The sequence below is a fragment of the Phocoena sinus genome, chromosome 21, assembly GCF_008692025.1.
Source record: "Phocoena sinus isolate mPhoSin1 chromosome 21, mPhoSin1.pri, whole genome shotgun sequence".
Taxonomy (NCBI): Eukaryota; Metazoa; Chordata; class Mammalia; order Artiodactyla; family Phocoenidae; genus Phocoena; species Phocoena sinus.
Genome location: NC_045783.1, coordinates 22844839 through 22868224, shown reverse-complemented (window position 1 = coordinate 22868224; position 23386 = coordinate 22844839). Strand labels below are relative to the sequence as shown.

General features: G+C 34.9%; 1 protein-coding gene across 2 annotated transcripts in view; it reads right to left on the bottom strand.

Annotated features, from left to right (window-relative positions):
• The window catches only part of TNKS (tankyrase), a 180694-nt gene that overhangs the window by 137540 nt on the left and 19768 nt on the right, over positions 1–23386 (bottom strand). For both annotated transcript variants that reach the window (XR_004347856.1, XM_032618357.1), the window contains exon 2: positions 17186–17410. Coding sequence is in view for 1 of the 2 variants with exons in the window: in XM_032618357.1 (XP_032474248.1) it covers positions 17186–17410 (225 nt within the window). In the remaining variant the exon portion in view is untranslated. The remainder of the gene's footprint in view (positions 1–17185; positions 17411–23386) is intronic.

Here is a 23386-nt window from a genome sequence, read left to right as displayed (position 1 = left end):
CTGGGGATGGTGGAGAGGAAGAGAAAACTGACTGCAAATGGACACCAAAGAACTTTTTAGAGTGATAAAACTGCTCTATTAAATTGTGGTAGTGGTTACATGGGCGTATACATTTGTCAAAACTTGTCAATATATATACTTAAAATGGATGCATTTTATTTCATTATCTCAAACTAATTTTATGTTGTAATTCAATAAAGCTGATTTTTTAAAAGCTCAATAGAGGGGTTTACTCGCAGATTAGATAAACCTGAAGAGAAATTTATTGTCCTGGAAAACATGTCAACAGATCCAAGAATGCTGCAAGGAGAAATAATCATGGATAAAGGATGGAGTGAGAAGGTCTAATATGTTGTAATCAGTCTTAAAAGAAACACATACATATTTGAAGAGATAATGCCTAAGATTTTCCCATAACTAATAAGAGACACAAATTTATAAGTTCAAGAAGCTCAAACAGGATAAACTCAATGATACAGAAAAAAATAGTACACATATAAATTAGGAACTACTATAAAAAATAGTTGATAATTCAAAACAAAGCAATAAGTTTTAGAGTAATACGTCAGAGGTAAATAATTTGTGAACCTATCCTAACTATAGTGTATGTTATACTATATAGCAGATGTTAAGCAATGATTTAACTATAAATCTGTTTCCATGTATATTTGCAAAAAATGATATTTTTACAAGTGTAAAAACACCATATTCCTATTCTTGGGATAAATTTAATTTAGGTAACATCAATTAAATTATGTTATACCTTAAAAATTACTTTAAAATAAATGTTAATAGCTTTAAATACATTCCTACAAACACTACTCTAGAACCAAGATATATAAGGTCTGACTAGGCAAATCAAAGAAAACTCTTTGATATAAATTTAATATTTATTTTCATCTGCAAAATTTTTTTAAAAAAATATTTTATTTCCTCTTTATATTTTTTAGAATTCTCTTCCTTTATTAAGATCCATCTTCTTACCAGCACTTTCCACCCCCAAATAAACTATTTAAATCCTTCAAATTCTAACATTCATAGGAGATAAATACTGGTTCTACATATCAAATTAAATTTGGGACTCAGAAAGAATGATCAGTTCTATTCCCTGTCAACATACTCAGGCTAATCAGTAAGTTTCTCTCAACATAAACTAGACTCATGTTGATTTTTTTGATGCTCAGTGGTATCTTTTCACTGAATGAGTAGTGACATTCACTGAGTGAAGTAGGCTTCTTTCATCTTAATTAATATCCTTTGGAAAAACCTCTGAGAACCTCATAATATAATGCCTAGCCTAATGTGACCCTACTTATAAAGCTCTTCTGAAATGGAGATTTAAGAGCAGGTATTCTGGTATATAATGAACAGAGATCCAAGCAAGCTGGAGAAAAGTTCTGAAGTAATGGTTGTGTGGTCTTAGCTTGGCCTGTTAGCCATAAATTAAGATGATTAAGTGATCTTCTAGTGCCTAGAGCTACACTGTCCAATATAGTAGCCACCATCCATATGTAAGTATTGAGTCTTTGAAATGTGGCTAGTGAGACTGATGATCTGAATTATTAATTATATTTTATTTTAATTATTTAATTTTAATTAATTTAAATATTAAGTTGATACATGACACACTGGTACATGATTCAGTTATTGGAAAACGTTTAATATGTTTTGAACACCTTAGATATGTGAATCTACTGTTTCAACTGTAAATTTTATTAAATCTAAATACAGATCAAGTATTACTGATGAAAAGTTTGCTTGAATTGAGATGTGCTTTAAGTAGAAGATATACACTAGATTTCAGAAACCAGTTGAAAAAAATATAAAATTTTTCATTAATAATGCTTTTTAATGTTATATACCATTTTTAAAGGTTATTTCCCATTTACAGTCATTACAAAATATTGGCTCTATTCCCCAGGTTGTACAATACATCCTGGAGCCTATCTTACACCCAACAGTTTGCACCTCCCACTGCCCTACCCCTATATTGCCCCTCCCCTACCTCCCCACTGGTAATCACTATTACGTTCTCTATATCTGTGAGTCTGCCTCTTTTTTTGATATATTCACTAGTTTGTTGTATTTTTTATATTTCCATATATAAGTGATACAGTATTTGTCTTTCTCTGACTTATTTCCCTTAGCATAATAATGTTCTATACTCATATGTTGAAATAATATTTTGTATATGCTGCTTTAAGTAATATATTATTAAATTAATATCACCTGTTTCTTTTTAATGTGGCTATTAGAAAAATTTTAATTACATTCATGTCTGGCATTATGTATCTACCGAACAGCACTACTCTAGAGCAGAGTGAACTACTGACATTTTGGACCAGATAATTATTTACTGCAGGTGTAGGGTGATGGCTCCACCATGGTGCCCTGGAGACTCTGCAAGTATCCTCACATGCTAAGCAAAGACTTGAATCACAGTTCATCTGTGTCTTGGTGCAAATGCCTTGTGACCTCTGGAAATGAAAGATGAGAGACTTGCAAGGAGCTACTGTGAGGCCATCTTCCACTCACCTCTCTACCTTCCCTCATCACTTCCCACTTCTGATGAGGTAGGGTAGGGGGCTTTCTTCATCTCCCCTTCTATTGGCTCTTCAGCAACAGAGGATCCCACAACTTGTGCTGCAGTCATTCAGCCCTTCTCCTCTCAGTGTCATCCTTTTTGCTGTATAGTACAAGGACCACAAGGAGCTGGCACTTGTGGCATCGTTTCTCGTCAAATTAGTCAGGCCCTGGCTTTGGCCTTGGCTTGGGTTGCAACGTGAACTTGCAACAATAGGGAGTAGCCCTGGGCATTGAAAGATGATAACAGCACCCCTGACCTCTACCCAATTGATGTAAACAGCCCTGCTGTGACAACCAAAAATGTCTCTAGATATTGCTAAATATCTCCTCAATGGGCAAAACTGCTCCTGGCTAAAACCACACCTACTCCCCGCACTCACACACACACACACACACACACACACACACACACACGAACTTTTGTGAGGTGGAATACATGAAGATCTATGCTTCTCCCCTCTCAACACTTTTACATATTGGGTTACTGCATTAGATTTCATTTGAAGGAAGATTTCTGTGGTTTAATAACATAATAGGAAATAAACAAATAGTAAATCAATAAAATAGTAACTAGTAAATGTTTTTAAAAACAGTAAATAATAGTAAAAGGTAAATAATAAAAATGATGCTGTGACTTATGAATATATCTTTGAGTACTGACTTTATCAATTAGAGGGCTTTTTCTTTTAAATTACAAGGGAGAAAAAACTACTTTAACTGGCTTAAACAACACGAAAATTTATTGAAGAATAGAGGCATCTCATCAAAAGCAAAGGCAGAAACATGTCCCCAAATTTATCCTGCTGCTGCCTATCCCTGTCTCCCAGCTTTATTGCCATCACCCTCGGCTACAGACAATACATATACTTGTACTATCTGAACCTTAATTCCAAACTCTCATTAAAGAGAATTTGCTCCAGCTTGCCTCAAATCTGGTTCTGGACTTCAAAAGCTTGGCCAGAGAAGCTGGAAGAGGCAATAAAAACAATGGTGATGGGGAAAGAGGCGTTAGTTCTAGAGTACATGGGCGGATCTCAATGGGCATCTACAGCAATAACAGATCTTAAATTTAAAGTATTATGTAGATATGGCTATACATGGTAAATGAATCTTTACAAAAATGTCTCTATTTTACATATTTCTACAGTGTTTTAATGTTTATTACAAATATATATTATTTTTATAATGAGACAGATATTTCTCCTCAGACAAAAATGATCTTTACACATGCTGTTTAAGTATGTTTGCCAAAACAATACTTCTCTTAAAGCTGCTCTTTAAAGTAATTAATTTGTAACCAATGGAGAAATAAAAATTGGGCAGTTCTTATCAAGCAAACAACATTAAATATGGTGTAGCATTAAATAAACAATTCCAATATAAAATAAATACATTAATTTAGAATCTGTGATAATGCTGAGACTGTAGAAATAAGTCTAAAGTAAAATAGTCAAGAAGTAATTTTCTATTGTGTAAAAGTCCAGGTTTTTAACCATACTTTTTTTAGTCTTTGCCTTTCATACAAAAGTCACCAAAAATTCAGAATTCTGTCAACAACTGGGACTAGCATACTTGTGATACATAATTTTACCTCAAGGAACTATCTGTCTTTATGTGCCTTTGAACTTAGGAAAAAAATGTATTCTTATTTTTTCCTGGTGAGGGACATGGAAAAAAGTTACCAATGGGTTTCCATCTAATGAGGCACATAAAGGCAGATAGTTCATTGAGCTAAAGTAAGTTCAAAAAAATCAAATTCTCTCCTAAGTCTGCTGCACTTACTAATGGCAAAACACCACAGTTAACAGTTGGTCCTCTGGAACCAGACTGAATGGGTTAGAATCTCAGTTCCTCCACCTCCTAGTTCTGGGACCCCAGGAAGCGACATCACCTCTCTGTACTTCCATTTCCGCACCAGTAAATCAGGAGATAATAACAGTACCTACTCATGGGGTTATTAGGAGGACAAAACAAATACGTATTTGAGGAGCTCTTAGAACAGTGGCTAACATATAGTACACATGTGCATGTAAGAATTTTTTTAAAGACGTTAGAAAATATTTAATTACTCAAAAAAGCTAATCCAAGTAAATCAAATTTTACTGAATTTACATAAGACTAGCTCTTTATGATCAAACTTTGGCATGAAATGTTATAATAATAAAAGAATCCTCCAATTAAATTTTGCTCCCATTATCAAGATTTCCTATAAACAGAGAAGACCAAGAATTTTTGAAAAGGTCCGTTACATATGGAGTAACTTAGGTATAGATTATTCTGTATGTGTATATAGCAGATTCTTATATCCAATTCAATTATATCCTTTTTTCAATAAGGAGTTAAGGCAGGCCCCAATACATCTGGGAAATCAGCATTATCTGCTTACACAAACCACAATTTATTATAAGATAAAGCAGGCAGTAGAACAAATATAAGAATGATTATAACAAAGCATATCTCCTTTCTACCTGGAAACCCTAGAGAATCAAATCTAAAAGAAAGCCCTGTCTAGGAGTCAGACAAACCTGGGTTTGAGAATACTGCTCTCTACTTAGCAATTGTCTGGCCTGCGTCAAGTGACTTCACCTCTGTCAATTTCAATTTCCTCTTTCACTACCTTCCTCCAAGGATTGCGGCCATAATTGAGACAATATATATAAACCTAGCTTGGTTCTTAGCACACAATAGGGACTCAATAAACACCCTATCCCTTCAATCAGGACCTTTTCATCTGCCTTTCAAAAATAGAATCCCGTGCACAGAGTGCTAAAAAAATACCAGTTGGATTAAAATAAAGGCAAACTGGTAACAGCCCTAGGAACAATGAATTCGTTTGTACCCAATTATTGTTTTATACTTCCTTGTACTTAGGGGAAGATTACTTTTTCTAATACTTGACTAGAGTCATGTAAATAAAACACTAATAAGTAACAAAGTAGATATTATAGTCTGACCACGTAAGTTTATAACAGGATGACAGAATTTTTACAGTTCTAGGGACAGCAACCACATGCAAAAGGTGCTTCCCAATCTCTCTGAGAGAAGTTTCACCCACCTTTCTGAGTCCACACCTAAATTGTTAAGAGCCGAGTAAGGCCTCAAGGACTTACTAGCATTTCCAGGCAAATTCCCCCACTATAAAATATTAAGACCAATTCAGTTTTAGTGCTACAGTTTTAGTGATACAAGGTTTAAAGTCACATGTTTGAAAACATTTTTCACAAGGAACACAGGGTTGAGCCAGTACCATAATATTCTGATTCTGCTTTGAATTTTAGTTTCTTAAGAAATAATATCACAACTATTATTTCCCTATGTCTCTAAGAATTCAAAGGATTGGAACCTCAATATACTGTTGTACTTTCAACCTGAAGGAGGCAAAGAACATAACCGTTAAGTTTTCATTCTTTGGGAAATATATCAAATAATTTTTTTAATGTAGCTTGTTTTCGATAAATTATCCTATGAGTGATATTCTTAATGACAGTATTCAATGTCTGAGCTCCTTTCCCCCACAGTGAGGAGGAAAAGAATGCCTTTTTCTTTTAACAGAGTTCCTCCTTTGCTCTTTCCCTTCGCTCATTCCTAGAGGGCTGCAATTTTCAGAAACAGCAATTATGATGCCCTCTAGCAACTTGAAGAACTATTTACTCATAATTAATTTGCCTTTAAAAAATTATCATTGTTCACATCTCTTTGCATTTGTCAAGCTTTCATACGCTTTTTACTTAGTCACAGCAAATCACTAGAACTTCATACTCCTGCTATTGAAGTATTTGTGGGGAAAATGTTTATGTTACGATAATTTTCCATTATCCTACCTGCAACGTCTCTGCTAAGTTAAAGGGCATAAACTGCCATTTTAAAAAAGGTTTCATGTCTTATCAAATCATAATTCAAGTTTACAAAGTAACAATGAATATGAAACAAAGGACATAAACTAATTCACATTGAAGGCAACAAAGAGCCACATATCTGTCATTACGTTTTTACCGAGTGTCAGAATATAGAAATGATCTCTGAGAACACCTTATGCTGCCACCCAAGGGAAAAGAGAGTGGAAGGAAACAAGCACTTGCCGAGACTCTACCTGCTTTATTATTTCATTTAACTTTCCATAACAACCTGATGCAGGAGGTCTGATGCCCACCTTATAAGTGAGAAATTGAGGCTCAAAGCAACTAAATTCTTTGTGGTAAAGGGGAATTCATACTTAATTCTAAAGCCAAGCATTTAATTTCTACCTTATAATTCTACACAAGTAGAAGCCAAGATCACACCAGAACTGTAACTCAAGCTTTCTTTCCTTCATGTGAATTCTAAAGGGCACATCTATGTATCTGTCCTAAATACCTTCCTCCAGCGACCAATGTCCTCTTCCTAACCCCATCCAACAACCCCCTGTAGGAAAGCAGGCAACCAGACTCTGCAGTAACACCAAGGCAGCCAGGGTTCCATTTTAGGAGACCCACTAGAATACTTCCTTCTCTTGTTCCCACCATCCTCATACTCAAGTACAATAGATTCTTTCAAAAGATCAATGCTCAAAATTGTGCCCCCCCAAGGCAAAATGAAATATATGCCCTCTATCTGTAACCATGATTATTTGTACCACAACAAATATAGAAATTTTCAGGCTTGACACAAAATAAACATATATTTGGACACACTGTGGGATTTCTTAATGTCTTATTTGTACTGTCATACCTGAGGGCAGAATATGAAACAACTCACAATAAGGTTACATTCTTAATCCTGGATTCTGTTTACAGATGAAAAGTCTAACACCCACCCCCATCTAAAAAAAGAGAATTAGCAGATTTAAATAACTGAAGAACTAAAGCAACAAAAATACATCACATTTTTTTAAAGCCTGAAACTGCAATTATTATACGTAACAACTTTCTAGTTTGGTCAGCTGAAAATGGGGAGTGAGAAGGACTCCATGAGTCTTTATCTCCAATCTGGGCCTGCCTCTGAAATCTCAGTTACCAGGGAACTGTAAAAAGCAAGGACACAGTTTTAATATACATGTGTTTCAGATAACACGATAACCATGTAAAGAGAACCCACTGGTTACATGAGCCATTTGCCTCAAATACCACTTTCATACAACACCAAACTTAAGCCACGCATCTCACTGAAATCCATAGACTGTTTTGGACAATCATGTTTAATCTAAAAGTAAGTGCAAACATATAATTAATTAATTTAACAGACAGTCTTGAGTAGTAAGCAAAGCATTACATCACTTTTTAAAATGTATGAGGTGTTTTTTTGGTTGTTCTTTTGTTCTTGTTACTTGACCTTTTTCCCCCTAATTTAAGCATCTTTGATATTTTCTTAAGTGCTTAGGAGAATAAAGACATTCATTCTGGGAATTTTAATAAAATACAGTGAACAAATATCAAACTCTATATAAATATATCAATATATATTTAACACCATTAACCAGAATGCCTACTAAAGTAATCCCAAATATATCAGGTAAATGCATAAACACTCTAACCAGGGATTATTTCAGAAGGGAAAAACTGCTATCATTTTTGGCTCTTCTCCTTTTTAAGGATACAAGTATGGAATTTTGCCTTTTTTTTTTTTTTTTTTTACTTTTTATGAAAATGCTACATTGAGACTTGTTTAAAAGATCCCAATTCAGTTTTTATATGGAAAAGTAATGTTAAAAATGCCAAAGGGAGGGCTTCCCTGGTGGCGCAGTGGTTGAGAGTCCACCTGCCGATGCAGGGGACATGGGTTCATGCCCCAGTCCGGGAAGATGCCACGTGTTGCGGAGCAGCTGGGCCCATGAGCCATGGCCGCTGAGCCTGTGCGTCCAGAGCCTGTGACAGGTCTGGAGCCTGTGGTCCGTAACAGGAGAGGCCACAACAGTGAGAGGCCCGCGTACCGCAAAAGAAAAAACAAAATGCCAAAGGGAAGTATTCTGTCAGGAAAAGGGAAGAGAGAGAATAATGAAACAAAAGCAAGTGAAACAAATTCTCAAGACTTCACTGAATTTTCAATGAATTTTTACAAAGAGTAAGGAAGGTGTGGGAAATGACTTTTCTTAACCTAGCTCATTTATGGATGGCATATGGATAGATAATGTGACAGACTAAATCAAGAGCCCTAATAGAGTACTCCAGCAGCTACATTTCTTTGATTCTTATTAAGAAGCTCTAGCTTTCCAGTAGTTTATCCTAAAGTAATCAGGGTTTACATATGTAATTAATGAAAATGATAGTCTCTATAGTACTGTTTATAAAATAGTGAAAAATCAGAAATATTCTAAATGGCCTAATATAGGTGAATGATTTTAAAAGTGGTTATTTCTATATAATTCTTGACTGCCTTTAAAAATGAGATTAGAGGGCTTCCCTGGTGGTGCAGTGGTTGAGAGTCTGCCTGCCGATGCAGGGGACATGGGTTCGTGCCCCGGTCCAGGAAGATCCCACATGCCGCGGAGCGACTGGGCCCGTGAGCCGTGGCCACTGAGCCTGCGCGTCCAGAGCCTGTGCTCCGCAACGGGAGAGGCCACAACAGTGAGAGGCCCGCGTACCGCAAAAAAAAAAAAAAAAAAAAAAATGAGATTAGACAAAAATATTCACTAATAATGAAATATGGTCATAACACAAAGTGAAAAAATTAGAAAACAGCATGCGTGGAATGATCTCATTTTTATGTAGAAAGGACTATGGACACAGGTACACTGACTATAACAGCCCTATCCAATAGAACTTTCTACAATGATGGCAATTTCAATATCTACACATTCTGATAAGATAACCAATAGCCAGATATGGTTATTAAGCACTTGAAATGTGGCTAGTACAACTGAGGAATTAAATTTTTAACATTTTAACCGATTTTCATTTACTGGCTACATAAATCTAAATGGACAGAAAATGAGGTGTGACAATTATTATCAGTGTACTTGCTTATTTTTTTTAAATGAACATCTATTACTTTTAATATTACTGTTAAGACAAAACCCAGAAAGCTGTTAATCTTCAATGTATTATATTTGAAATAACAAAAGACAAGAATGTACCAGAAGCAGTCCCACCCTTCTCTCCCCCCACCCTCAATCCCATGCCACTCCCAAGTTCCAGGACTTTTCATGGAAGTGATCAGGTAATTTAGTAAAGGAGAAAGATTTATATGATCTAAAGAGAAACACGAGTGTGTAGATAAGGTAATTTAAAATAGAGTTTGAACAAGGAAAGTAAATATATCTTTCTAGATAAAAGATACATAAAATAGAGTTGCCTGGAAATTATGAAAGAGATACTACTTTAGGAGTGAGTTATAATAATAAAAACAGTTTAAGCTTTAGTAAATAGATTATCTTAAGATTTTGTTTTTGTTTTTGTTTTTAAAGCAAGGTAAAATTACCACTTTAAATTTGTTAAATATTAGATGATCTAAAAAGCTGAACTAAGAATAAAGAAGGATTTGTTTGGCACATTTAAAGAATGAAATTAGTTTTTTATTCTTAAAATACACTCAAATCTCACTAAGCAGAGAGAACTTTCTGTTCTTAGTCAAGAAAACATTTCTTATTATAACAACTTTATATCAGCTCTACAGACTGTGGCAAAGTAACAGCTTTCTTCACTAGTAAAATGGTAGGTAATTTGAATCATCTGCTTCATGCATAGGTTATAAATATTAGTGAAATTGTTTGGTTAGGTACTTTGGGCTGCCTCAAGGGAAAACACTGTATTATGTATCATGTAACCAAAGCAATTTTTGGTAAATGCACCAACATCACCTTTTTCTTTCTTCTCCCTCCCTGTCTCAACTCTTCAGTTCATGACAGGAGAACTCATGGGTTTAATCTACAAGTAACAACAAAAAGTGTATGACTGCCCATTCCTTACAAAAAATCCATAACCAGAAGTCAATGCATGCTCAGAACCAATAGTCAACAACCCATCCTTAATGAAGAATGACGATTTGACAAATGGTAGATTATCTACACATAATTTATATCTGACTATACGTTTTATATTTGTATATAAATATAGGATTATCTGACATGCTGCAAATTCACATAACTTTAAAATAAAAGAATCTCAAAATACCACCTAATCAAGAAGTAGAGGGCTTCCCTGGTGGCGCAGTGGTTGAGAGTCCGCCTGCCGATGCAGGGGACGCGGGTTCGTGCCCTGGTCCGGGAGGATCCCACATGCCGCGAAACGGCTGGACCCGTGAGCCATGGCCGCTGAGCCTGCGCGTCCGGAGCCTGTGCTCCGCAACGGGAGAGGCCACAACAGTGAGAGGCCCGCGTACCGCAAAAAAAAAAAAAAAAAAACAAAAGGAGTAGAAAATTACTCAACTTCCTTTTCCACATTAACACAAAGTAATGCAAAAAAGCCAGAGAGAACCTAGCCATCTTCCTGTGAATTGCTCTGTTATTCCACACACATTTCTTGAGTATACAATTAGATACCAGCTATAGGCAACAAGAATACAAGAATAAATGAGACAATTATTGTTAGTTCCTTACCACAGAAGACTAACAATAGGATCAGCCAAGAAGAACCAAGTACAATCTCAGCAGAATACCAAAGGTGCACATAACAAGACACTGATTGGAAGCATGCTCAAATTGACACCTTACCTGATTCAGTTTAAGAGACTGTCACTTGACCCTACAGCTGCATTGGAAAGCAAATATATTTTGATTACAACAATTTTAGTTTAATTCATCACTATGCACATACCACTTGTATATGCTAATTATTAAGTAGGAAAGCATTTTGAACTGTGTTTATGACCCTGATTCACTTGGGGATCAGCTCCAAGATATTTTTCCCTGTGATGGCAACCAAACAAGTCATTCTTCGTAACCATTTCTTTATTGTTTACTTAGGAATTCAATTTCATAAATAGAGTGTAGTCAGTCAGGGTAGTCTAGGTTACGGCCAGTAACAATGTTCTCCATAACCTCAAAGGCTTATTAGTAAAATAAGTTCATTCCTTGCTTCTGCTACAAGTTGGAAAGTGATGGCAGGGGAGTTCCCTCACTCATAGACCCAGGTTGAATAGGACTCTATGTGAAAATGTGATCCCTAAATAACAAAGGTAGGAAAAAATAAAATATGGTAAACGGTACTCTGGTCCTTAAAACTTGTGCTCCGAAGTTTATATTTGGCTCCCAACTCACATTTTGTAGGGAAAAAAAAAAAGGAAAGGAAATATACTATTGAGTGGACAGATAGCTACTCTATTCCGAGATGCCAATGAGAACTAGAGGTTAAGACTACACCAGAACTATAAAGACTGTCTTTGAACTACTTAAACTGCTTATAATTCCTGTCTCAATATTGCGGGAATATGAAAAACTATTACCAAAGCCAGTGACATGAAGAAACAGCTCAAAGAACATCTGTGTGTGTCTTTTGATCTCAGAAGAGCCAAGGGATAGCACAAACCAAAAAAAAAAAAGTTTAAGTATTACAAATTAATGTCTTCCTTCACAGAAAGATTTCATGCAACAAGTTATTAAAAATAACCTATTTCCCTAGATTCTAGAAATATACTTCCAAATAGTAGGGGCAAACAATGTTATCACAGAAATAACCATGCATATTTTGGATAATTATTTTCTAATTAAACAAGATCCACCTGACTTTTAAATCTTAAAAATGAGCCACATAATACATTCAATTTTTCATTATGGGGTAGCCAATTCTTTCATTTTAATTTTTAAAAGTGTATCCTAAGTTATCATAAAGCACTTCAAGCAGAGACCCTTAAACCAAAACCTGCTTTCCTGAATTTCTGCAATGTATTGATAATTAAAACTATAATCTTATTTCACTATAAACTGTGTTTAACCTAAGAATAATTGTCTATTAGATACCTCACCTTATTATTCCAGTGCTGGGAAGACACCAAATACTTTTTCTCTTTTAACTGACAAATTGGACTTCAACCAACATTGAAAACTTTTGCTTGCCTGAAGACACCATTAAGAAAATGAAAGGCAAGACTGGGAGAAAGGATTCACAATATATAAATCCAACACAGGTCTATATCCGTAACACAAAAAAGAATTCTCAAAACTCGGGAATAATAAGGAAAAAAAGTCAAAAGATCTGAACAGAGACCTCACAAAAGAATACACATAAATGATCAATATGTACATAAAAATATGCTCAACACATTCAGCCATCAGGGAAATGCAGCTTCTTGTAAAATTCAACACACACTTATCATCCCACCCAGCAATCCCACCCCTAGGCATGTTACTAATAAGTCTTATATCTTACTTGTTTTATCCTTCTGTGGAAACATCATTAATCATCCACTCAAACTTATTTCCTTTTCTTACTACTTAAAAAAATCCAATTTTATTTGGGAAGCAAGGTGCCCAGATGTAGGGGATAAATCATGATTGGTCCTAATTCTGATAATCTCATTCCTGTTTGCCAGTGGTTACTGCAGGGGGTGAACACGTAACCTACTTCTGAAAAATGGGCTCTTAAGAGGAAGTTTTCTGGGAAAGATTTTTCTTCTTAAAAAAAAATCTTAAGCAGAGAATGCCCTTTTTTTACCTCCTCCTTTCCTGCTTTGGATGTTGATGTGAGAATATGATGCTTGGTGCTTGAAACCAAGAGGGAAAAGCTAACATGTTTGCCTATTTAGATTGTTGAAACTCCTGAGTCAATCCTAAAACCTCGTGCAGACTTTCTATCATGTGAGTCAATAAGATTTTATTGTTTAAGCGATTATTGTTGAGGTATTCTGTTATTTGCAACTAAAAGCATCCCAGATAATACACATCCTACTCCATTTCAAGAAAAAGGGCAAAAGACATGAAGAGGCATTTTACCAAAGAGGAGATATAGATGGCAATAAGCATGTGAAACATCACTAGCCATTAGGGAAGTATAAATTAAAACGCTGTTGAGCTATTAGGACAGCTAAAATAAAAGATAGTGACAATACCAAATCCTGGCAAGGATGCAGAGAAACTAGATCTCTCATACATTGCTGTTAGGAATGAAAAATCATGTAACACACTGGAAAATACTATGACAGTTTCTTTAAAAAGCTAAACAAATACTTACTGTATTACTCAGCAATCACACTGCAGAGCATTTATCTAGAGAAAAGAAAACTCATCTCCACATAAAAACCTGTAAACAAATGTTCACAGGAGCTTTATTTGTTATAACCAAAAAGTAGAAACAACCAAAATGTTCTTCAATTGGTGAATGGCTAAACTATGGTACATCAACACCATGGCATAATAATCAGCAATTTAAAAAAAAATCTGGAAGGTCAAGTGAAAAAAAAAAAAAAGCCAATCTCAAAAAATTATATACTGTATGATTCTATTTATATAAAATTCTCAAAATGGTAAAATTATACACATGAGAACATATTAGTGGTTGCCAGGGGTTAAGGATGTGGGATGGGGGGTAGGTCATTATAAAAGTAGGCTATAAATAAGTAGAATGAGGGGGATCTTTGGGGGAGTCTGATAACATGTTCTGTATCTTGACTGCAGTAGTAGTTACATGAATCTCAACGTGTGATTAATGGCATAGAACTATACACACTGTACCAACACTAGTTTCCTATTTCTGATACTGTATTATGATTCCATAAGATGTAACCACTGGGAAAAACTGGGTGAAGGATAGATACATGGATCTTCTTGTACTATTTTTGCAACTTCCTATGAATCTATATTTCAAAATAAATGTTAAAAATACATAATAGGGCTTCCCTGGTGGCGCAGTGGTTGAGAGTCCGCCTGCCGATGCAGGGGACACGGGTCCGTGCCCCGGTCCGGGAGGATCCCACATGCCGCGGAGCGGCTGGGCCCGTGAGCCATGGCCGCTGAGCCTGCGCGTCCGGAGCCTGTGCTCCGCAACGGGAGAGGCCACAACAGTGAGAGGCCCGCGTACCGCAAAAAAACAAAAACAAAAACAATATATAATAAATGCCTCTTATTATGTAAAGAGTTAAATATAATAAAGCAATATGATATTTTAAGATCTGTGGTTTACTGGGAAACACAGCAATCTAGCAAGGGCAACACAACAATCTAGCCAAGACAACATACAGGAGGCTTTCTTAGTTTTATTGACCCATTATGCAAAGATTTATAGATTCAGTTGTATGAGAAATAGATGAGAAATGTATTTTCTATTTAATTTAATAAATATTTTATAATTCTGTGAATATTCTGTATTATTTAGACCTTAGACTCTATAGTATACAATTGATGGTTTCCTAGACCATCCTAGCCTGGTTTCCTAGACCACCCTAGCCAATGTCAACTCATAAAAGCTTAACTTCAACTCCCACCCAAATATCAAACACACTTATGTCCTTATAATGAGTCCCACACAATCTTATTGATCATCATCAACAAAATGGTGACCAATTCTACTATGATCAGTGGAACTGAAGATAAAGTGTGATGTGCTAACTTATGACGTGTAAAGCCTTTTGAATCCACAACTGGATGAAACAAATCTACATCTCCAAAGCACACAACATCAGCAAAGACATGCTCCTTTGCAATTTTTAATGGATAAAGTAAGACATCAGTAGTTTTCAGTGGAAAAAAAAATGGTTTGATCACTTCAAGAGGAGAATCTATAATATCAGAATCACAATCATCAATAAAAATATTTTAAAAAATTAAATTTTAATTAATTTTAATTACTTAAAAGTTCTTTGGTCAATAAAGAATGCCTATGCTTGCCTGTGGGAGATTTAGGAAAACAAAGTATATAGTTTAGATACAAATATCACTGCACTCAGAATTAGAAAGGCCTCATTCTGCCTGTGCAAGAAAATGACCCAAAAGGAATATTTATAATATAGCTTTATATTAAGAGTTTGGTTTTATATTCTAATGTTTATAGAAGTATATATTTATATTTTTAGTTATGGAATGAATTTTAGTATTTTTATGGTAGGAAATGGGTTGTCTGAAACTGAACCTCAACTGACACTCAAAAAACCAATAAATGAACTTAGATAAAAGGAGCATTTTCATTATATACTTTTGGGAAGTGGATTTAGGAGGAGGAGAGGAATATTAATTTCAATAAGATATTAAAAGCACTGATAGAATGAAAAATTCAGAGAGGTACAGGTAGGAAAATAGAACACTGAAGCCTAAAAGGGATAATATTCCAAGAAGGTGAAAACTGTATAAAATTCTGTAACTAATGACAGAAAAATCCAATGGATATGACAAAGTGAAGCAAGAAAGGATGAAAGTAGGGAAGTTGAAGGTCTAGAAGATTAGGTAAGAATACATGTCAAGTTCAATAACTGTTATCACTTAGTAACTTATCACAAGTAACTTAAGATGTTTAGTGGTCAGAGAATATGTGGTAAGTTCAAGCTTTTTGGGTTACTTTTATGAAATGACTTAGTCTAGGACATGGCTGTTTTAGTGAGAGACATAGGAGGAAATGGGTAAATCAAGTGAAAATGGAAGATGTCAAAGATCAAAAAGGACAGGGTGTCCAAAAGGTCACATCAATGGATGAAGTGACAAAGGATAATGAGAGAGAATGGGATAAAGAAGTTTTGTCAGGCAATGCAATAATTTGAGGAACACTAAAAAATATATTTGAGGCTGGAAGAGATGGCTATGAAGAGGGAGAAAATCTTAATAACGGCACCGCCTCTGTATCTTTAAAAATGACATATGTATTTGAGTTTTATCATAAAAATATCTGACTAAACAAATGGATGCCATTCAGGAAGACAACAATTATGTAAATCAACCTGCCACAGGCTAAACGAACATCCACCACCTTAAGTTTCAAGGAGATGATACACTCAGGAGAAATTATGCTTGTTCTCTAGAAGCTTGTTTCAGATTCAAAATGAAAGAGTTTATAAAATATAGCAAAATCAAAAAATATATATACTTAGATACATATAAAATAGACATGCTGATTGAATACAATTTCATATAATCACAATACTTAAAATCGTTGAAAATTTCAATTTTGTTTGAAATTGCTTTTTCTCTAGACTATGGCACATGTTGAAAATATTAAGCCTTGAACTACTGTATTCAAACCACTCAGAGCTTTTCCAGTGCTAATAAAATAGCTGGTGTTCAATTTTAGTAACATAAAGAAAGAGGTTTTGCCTTAGTACTACATGACTTTCCTTGAATCAACCTAAAACCTCCAAATATGTCATCCAGTTCAGTTAGAACTTATACTTTATAATGGTTCTCATTGACGCTAGGATGGAAAACTTGCAGTCTTTTAAAGAGACTGTAAATTAACTAAATTTGATAACAGTAATCCATCAAAATTTAGTTCCACACCAGTGGACATTTGCCTCACATTTGGAGAGTTAATGTTGCGAAACTTGTTCTTAACCAACTTTAGATTTCCATCTCTCTACTTCCCCTTGGTGGAAAAGAATTGTTTCTAAGAATAAGTAATAAAGCCTTCTTTATTTATTCTCTGGGAACACTATTTCCACTGCAATAAAAAACAAGGAAAAAGTTACCCTTCTTCCTTGTGTAAACCTTCATTTTAAATGTTACACCTGTCAGGCTGATAGTACAATTTAGATATCAACAAATAATACTTACCAATACATACATCGATCTTTCCTTTAATAGCAGCTTCATGCAGAGGGGTATAGTTCCAGTTATCCCTGGCATTTGGATCAGCTCCTTGGCACAGTAACAGACTCACAACCTCAGCATGGCCAAAAGAACAGGCATTATGAAGCGGGATGAGACCGCCATCATCACGAGCATGGACATTAGCACCCATCTGCAGTAAGTGTTCTACGACATCCTTCCTTCCAAAACCTAAAACGGAAGAGGGAAAATATTTTATACTGTAAGTCAATTTTGTAAAAAGAACCATTAGAATTCCTTTAACAATATCAACAAATACGAACAACTGAAGTACTGTGTTCTATAGCAAAAAGGTTAAAAAAAAAAAGTTGCCATTCAAATGGATTCTCTCATCTCACAGAACTTAGAACTAAGAAAGCTCTTCCCTTAATTTGCTCAGTTCCTTCAAAAAACATTTCTTCAACATCTATTATGTGCTGGGCAACTGTGCTAGAAATGTAAAATGAATGAGGCAAGATTCCTGTCCAAGGCATTCACTTTCCCCTCATGCTTCACAAGACAAAATCGTATGTATAAAATCCATCTCTACGTTTTAATAAAGGTTATTTAAATACCAATGACAACCAAATCTAAGCCAAATCACAACAGTCAACATTACACTAGGGCAACTGGAGAAGAACATATGGAAACCAGAAATATGTGGTGATAGTTTGGTTACAAGATATTTGAAAAGGAAGAAATAAAGATAATGCCATAACATCTATCTTGGGACTGGTAGCCAAACTAAATGAATGGGTAGTTAGGTGAAACAATTCAAGCTTGGATTTACTGAGTTGGAGGAAATTTTATGACAAACAAGTGAGAATGCAGGCATTTGGAAATACAGAGCCAGAACACTGGTGAAAAGTATCACAATTTTCAGACAGAAAAATGGTGGGGGGTTGTCGGAAGAGCTAGAAAAAAATCTAAAGCACTGTAAGGACTAGGCAAGCACTGAGAAAGGTAAGGAAAACCAAGAAAACACACCATTATGGAAGTCAAAGGGCAACAACACTATGCAAAGTCCAGCATGATGAGCATTTAGTGAGATCAATGGAGAATGGAAAAGAACAGTTATTTTGACAATTTTAAAGTCATTATAGTACTGTGATGAAGTTACAAGCTACATTGCAATGGGTTAAAAAAAAAGGAAACTGAAAATATTAGTATTTTTATCTTTACAGCTTAATACTGTCATTTATGATCCTTTCTTTCCTACTTTAAATTTAACTAGAACTTAACTGGCTAGGTATCACTACCTCCATGCTATTCCTTACCATGCAATGCTGTTAGAAAATGACATCTTAAATAAAACTGAAAAGCAATAAGGGTCCTATCTTCCTTTATTTTATGCATATATAAACTAAATAAATGAGAACTATGTGGAAAATAGAAGGAAAACAAAAAAGGTTTCTTTCAACGTTATGTCCTCCACACTATCTTTAGAAATCCACTCATTCCAGGAAAGCAGGCTCTAAGAAAAAGTCTTCAAAGTAAAAGATATGTTTCCACAGATATTTATCAGAATTAGGTTTCCACAGAAAATATTCTTCAAATTAAGTTGAAAATTTGGGGTGAAAAGAAGTCAATTTCATATTAGTAACTGGAACACCAAAAGTATAGGGTACATGCTAATGTAACTATCACCATCCTGCTGTTTCTTTATTATCTGCCGAACTTAACAGATATTACATTCTGTTTAATTCTCTGACTTCAATGTGCCTCCTGCCTCTACTGTCACAGACCTACTCTCCCACTGGGCCATAGGTGCTTTCTTTACCCATGAAGATTTAGTGATTTTCCTGCTTTATAGATCTGAGTAAAGCCTGAGTGCAAACACACCCTCATCAGTGTATTAACAGTGTTTGAGAACTAATTTCCTTTCTTCACTAATAAATAAAGATAAAATAAGATACTTCTTAATGTATCAATTGGTACTTTAAAAAATACACGTTATAACTTTGAAGCAAAATAGCAAAGAGTGTGTTTACTTTTTACTAAAACTTTTACATCTAAAATATAAAACAAAACAAAACAAAACAAAAATGCTTGGTATCAGCAAGGAAGTGGTGAAATGGAACTGTGCTCACATACTGATAATGTGAATAAAAACTGGTATGACATTTTAGAAAAAATGTAGCATTATCATGAATAGGCTTAAACAAATATACTCTCTGACTCAACAATACCTCTTTTCAAACTTTATCATTTAAAAATGATTCATATATGAACAAATATTTTGCATCAAGAATATTTATATAACATATTAGAGTGATGTGGCCACAAGCTAAGGAATGCTGGCATCCACCAGGAATACTCAAGGAACAGATTCTCCTAGAGCCTGGTAGGGAGCACAGACCTGCCAACACCTAGATTTTGGCCCAGTGATACTGATTTTGGATTGACAGCCTCCAGAACTGTGACAGAAAAGAATTTCTTTTAAAGCCATAGAGTTTGTGGTAATTTGATACAGCAGCCACAGGAAACTTATACAGGTAGTTTAGAACAAATTATTCCTAAAGTCTATTTTGTTTTAAGTGTTAGAATCATACAATTTGCTTTGTAAAGTGGAGAGAAAGTAAGGGATAAATACTTCCATGCAATAGTTTGGCTACCCCTATTGTATGTTTTTTCTTTCTTTTAAAATAGAAGTGAAGGAAATTAAATATTACAAATCCAAAGTTATCTATGGGAGGGAACAAATAGTATTATATTAACTTATTTTGCAGAGAACTAAATTTTGCTGTGTTATTATAAGTAATTTTATGGCCAACTTCTTTTGTAGGTACTTGTAGACCATATTTAGCTACATCTAAACAAATTGGAAAATGGTGAGAATAAACATAAAGAGAGTCATCTTCAGAGTAGTTTTTGGAGTTCTATGCTCATTCCCTGAATCTTTGGTGGCAAGGAAATTCTTCATTTGGTGCTATGTTGGGGCCTGTGAATCCTTATGAAGTGATCTTGTGGAGTCATGTGGAGGAATGTGAATGCATTTGGTCCCAGACATAATTGTAGATAGAAGTCATACACCAGGATATGCCACTTTTAACAGTTTCACTAGAATTTTGTGTTATGATAGGAACTTGCAGGCACATTAATGTTGGTGTACAAATGTAACATGTATTTTCCCCTCCTTTTAGATTTACTTGTATGTGTAATACTGGGTCTAAAATTATTGTATTAAAACAGTATAAATTGAATGCCTACTAAACAAATAAAAATAATATTTATCATAACATTATTTATAGAAAATCATGGAAATTAGATGTCCAACAATAAAGACTCTGTTAAGTGAATGATGAAGTGATGGTTTTTGATATAATACCATCCTGTATTAAAAGGATGCTAGAACGCTGTGAATGTACTTAATGTCACTGAGTCATATACTTTAAAATGGCTAAAATGGTATTTTATTTTTAAATTGCTTAAAATAAACAAAATTTTAACATTTTAAAATTCATATATTTTACCACAATGAAAAAAAATCACCAAAAAAGGTATAGACCATACACACACACACACACACACACACACACACAAAACAGGATATTACAGAAAATTCAACAACATAGATTTTTTTTAGATCAGTCTTTTAGATTAAAAATATATAAAACAAAATATAGGAGAAAATATATATATATATTTGATACATAGATGGGTAGAAAAAGAGACTAAATCACTAAGCAGTAGAAGTATGGAATATTTTTATTTTTGATTATCTGTTTTCTTAATTATTATATAAAAACATAATTTTGTATAAAATATATGTGGGTGTACACATATAAGTTTATAAAAGAAGGTGGAGGTGAACAGTCAAAACCAGTAAAGATACATTTTATATGGCAATTATGACATAAACTCTTCTAATTTGATTTTGTATTAAAATACATTATTAAATCAGAGGTTTTGTTATCTATGAAACAAATAAGTCCCCTATGTAAAGTACTGTAATTTAGAAAACCACACATAAAAAGTTTATCAAAACATATACTCTACCTGTACTGTTAAGCACAAATCATAATTGGTCACTCGCCATTCTATCCATGTTGAATGCATATGCATTATTTTTCACACATAAAGAGAATTCGTTATCTCTGATGGTTATATAAGGCCTTTGTTTCATAACCAAGGTTTGTAGTCATAATTATCTCTATAATTGATTTGTTTATTTGGGTCTAAAGAACCAAAGTAAAAATAATAATTAGGGTCAGTTCAAAGAACTACATAGAATTTGAAGTAACGTATCAATAACTAACTCAAAGAAACAGTCCCTAAGTGAAAGCATTACAGACATACTGCAGACAAGATTTTCAGCGTCCTAGCTCATCAAGCTAGCACACATTTAAAAAAGTTAAGTCACAGCTTTTAAAAGGAATGTTGCTACATACATATATATATATATATATATATTTATTTATGGTTCAGTATTATGAAGTACAAAAGGAAAACCAATGAACCATCTCCCTCCGATCCAAAGGTTGTTAAAAATTAAGACAGAGTAATACTCTGATTTTTACCAACAAAACAGTATGTGCTATAACACTTCCAATCTGAGAGTTGTACAACAGGTATAATTTAGCTTTTACAGAAAAATTCTTTTTGCTTAAAGTACATGCCCTATTCTTGACAACAATAAAAATAACAATAATAATGGTTAAGTATCTAACATTTAGTAAGCTCTTATGTGTGTCAAGAAGTATGCCAAATGCTTGACAAACATTGGCTCCTGTGATAACACCCTGTGAGAGATACCATTACCCTCATTTTACTGTTGAAGAATTCTTTCCCTCAGTCCTGATATGTGTGAACTGTACTTCCAAACACACATCTCAAATCTGCCTACTCCCCAGTGCCACCAGCTTGGTTTCAAGTTCCACAATCTCTTGTCTAGACTTCAGCACATAACCTGTTTGTCTCTCTACTGTCACAGCTGCTGCCCGACAATTCATGCTTAACAGAGCAGACAGAGTGATCTTTTCAAGGCACATATCAGATTAGGTCACTTCCCTACTTAAAATCCTGCAATGGATTCCAATAACACACATAAAATATTACTAAAATCTCCTTATGACATAACAAGGCACTATGTGAGCTGGCCACTCTCACCTCTCCCATCTCATTGAGCTTTACTAACCCTGTCTTCCATTTTTGTTCCCTGGATATGACAAACTTATTTCAGTCTAGAGGACTCTGCAATTGCTGTGTGCTCTGCCTGAAGACCTTGTACCCAGATCTTCACATGCCTAGCTCCTTCTGTCATCCAATTCTCAGCCAAAAGGTAACAACTAGGAGAGACTTTGACTGACTACTCAATTTCAATTCACCCACAAACGCACACACATTCTTCCGTCATTGTTTTCAACATGAGTTTTTTGTTTTGTTTTGTTGTGTTTTGCAGTACGCGGGCCTCTCACTGTCGTGGCCTCTCCCATTGCGGAGCACAGGCTCCAGACGTGCAGGCTCAGCGGCCATGGCTCACGGGCCTAGTCGCTCCGCGGCATGTGGGATCTTCCCAGACTGGGGCACGAACCCGTGTCCCCTGCATCGGCAGATGGATTCTCAACCACTGCGCCACCAGGGAAGCCCCTCAACATGAGTTCTTTACATATTTTGGATATTAACCTCTTACCAGAAATATCATTTGCAAATATTTTCTTTCATTGAGTAGTTTGCCTTTTCATTTTGTTGATGGTTTCCTTTGCCATGAAGAGGCTTTTTAGTTTGATGTAGTCCCACTTGTTTATTTTTGCTTTTGGTGTCAGAGTCAAAAAATCATCACCAAGACTTATGTCAAGGAGATTACCACCTATGTTTTCTTCTAGGAGTTTTATGGTTTCAGGTCTTACCTTCAGGTCTTTAATCCATTTTGAGTTAATTTTTGTGTATGGTGTAAGACAATGGTCCAGTTTCATTCTTTTCCATGTAGCTGTCCAATTTTCCCAATCTCATTTATTGAAGAGACTGTCCTATCCTCGTTGTATATTATTGGCTCCTGTCATAAATTAATTGACCATATATGTATGGGTTTATTTCTGGGCTCTCTATTCTGTCCATTGAGCTATGTGTCTGTTTTTATGCCAATACCATACTGTTTTAATTACTTTAGCTTTGTAATGTAGTTTGAAATCAGGGCATGTGATGCCTTCAGCTTTGTTCCTCTTTCTC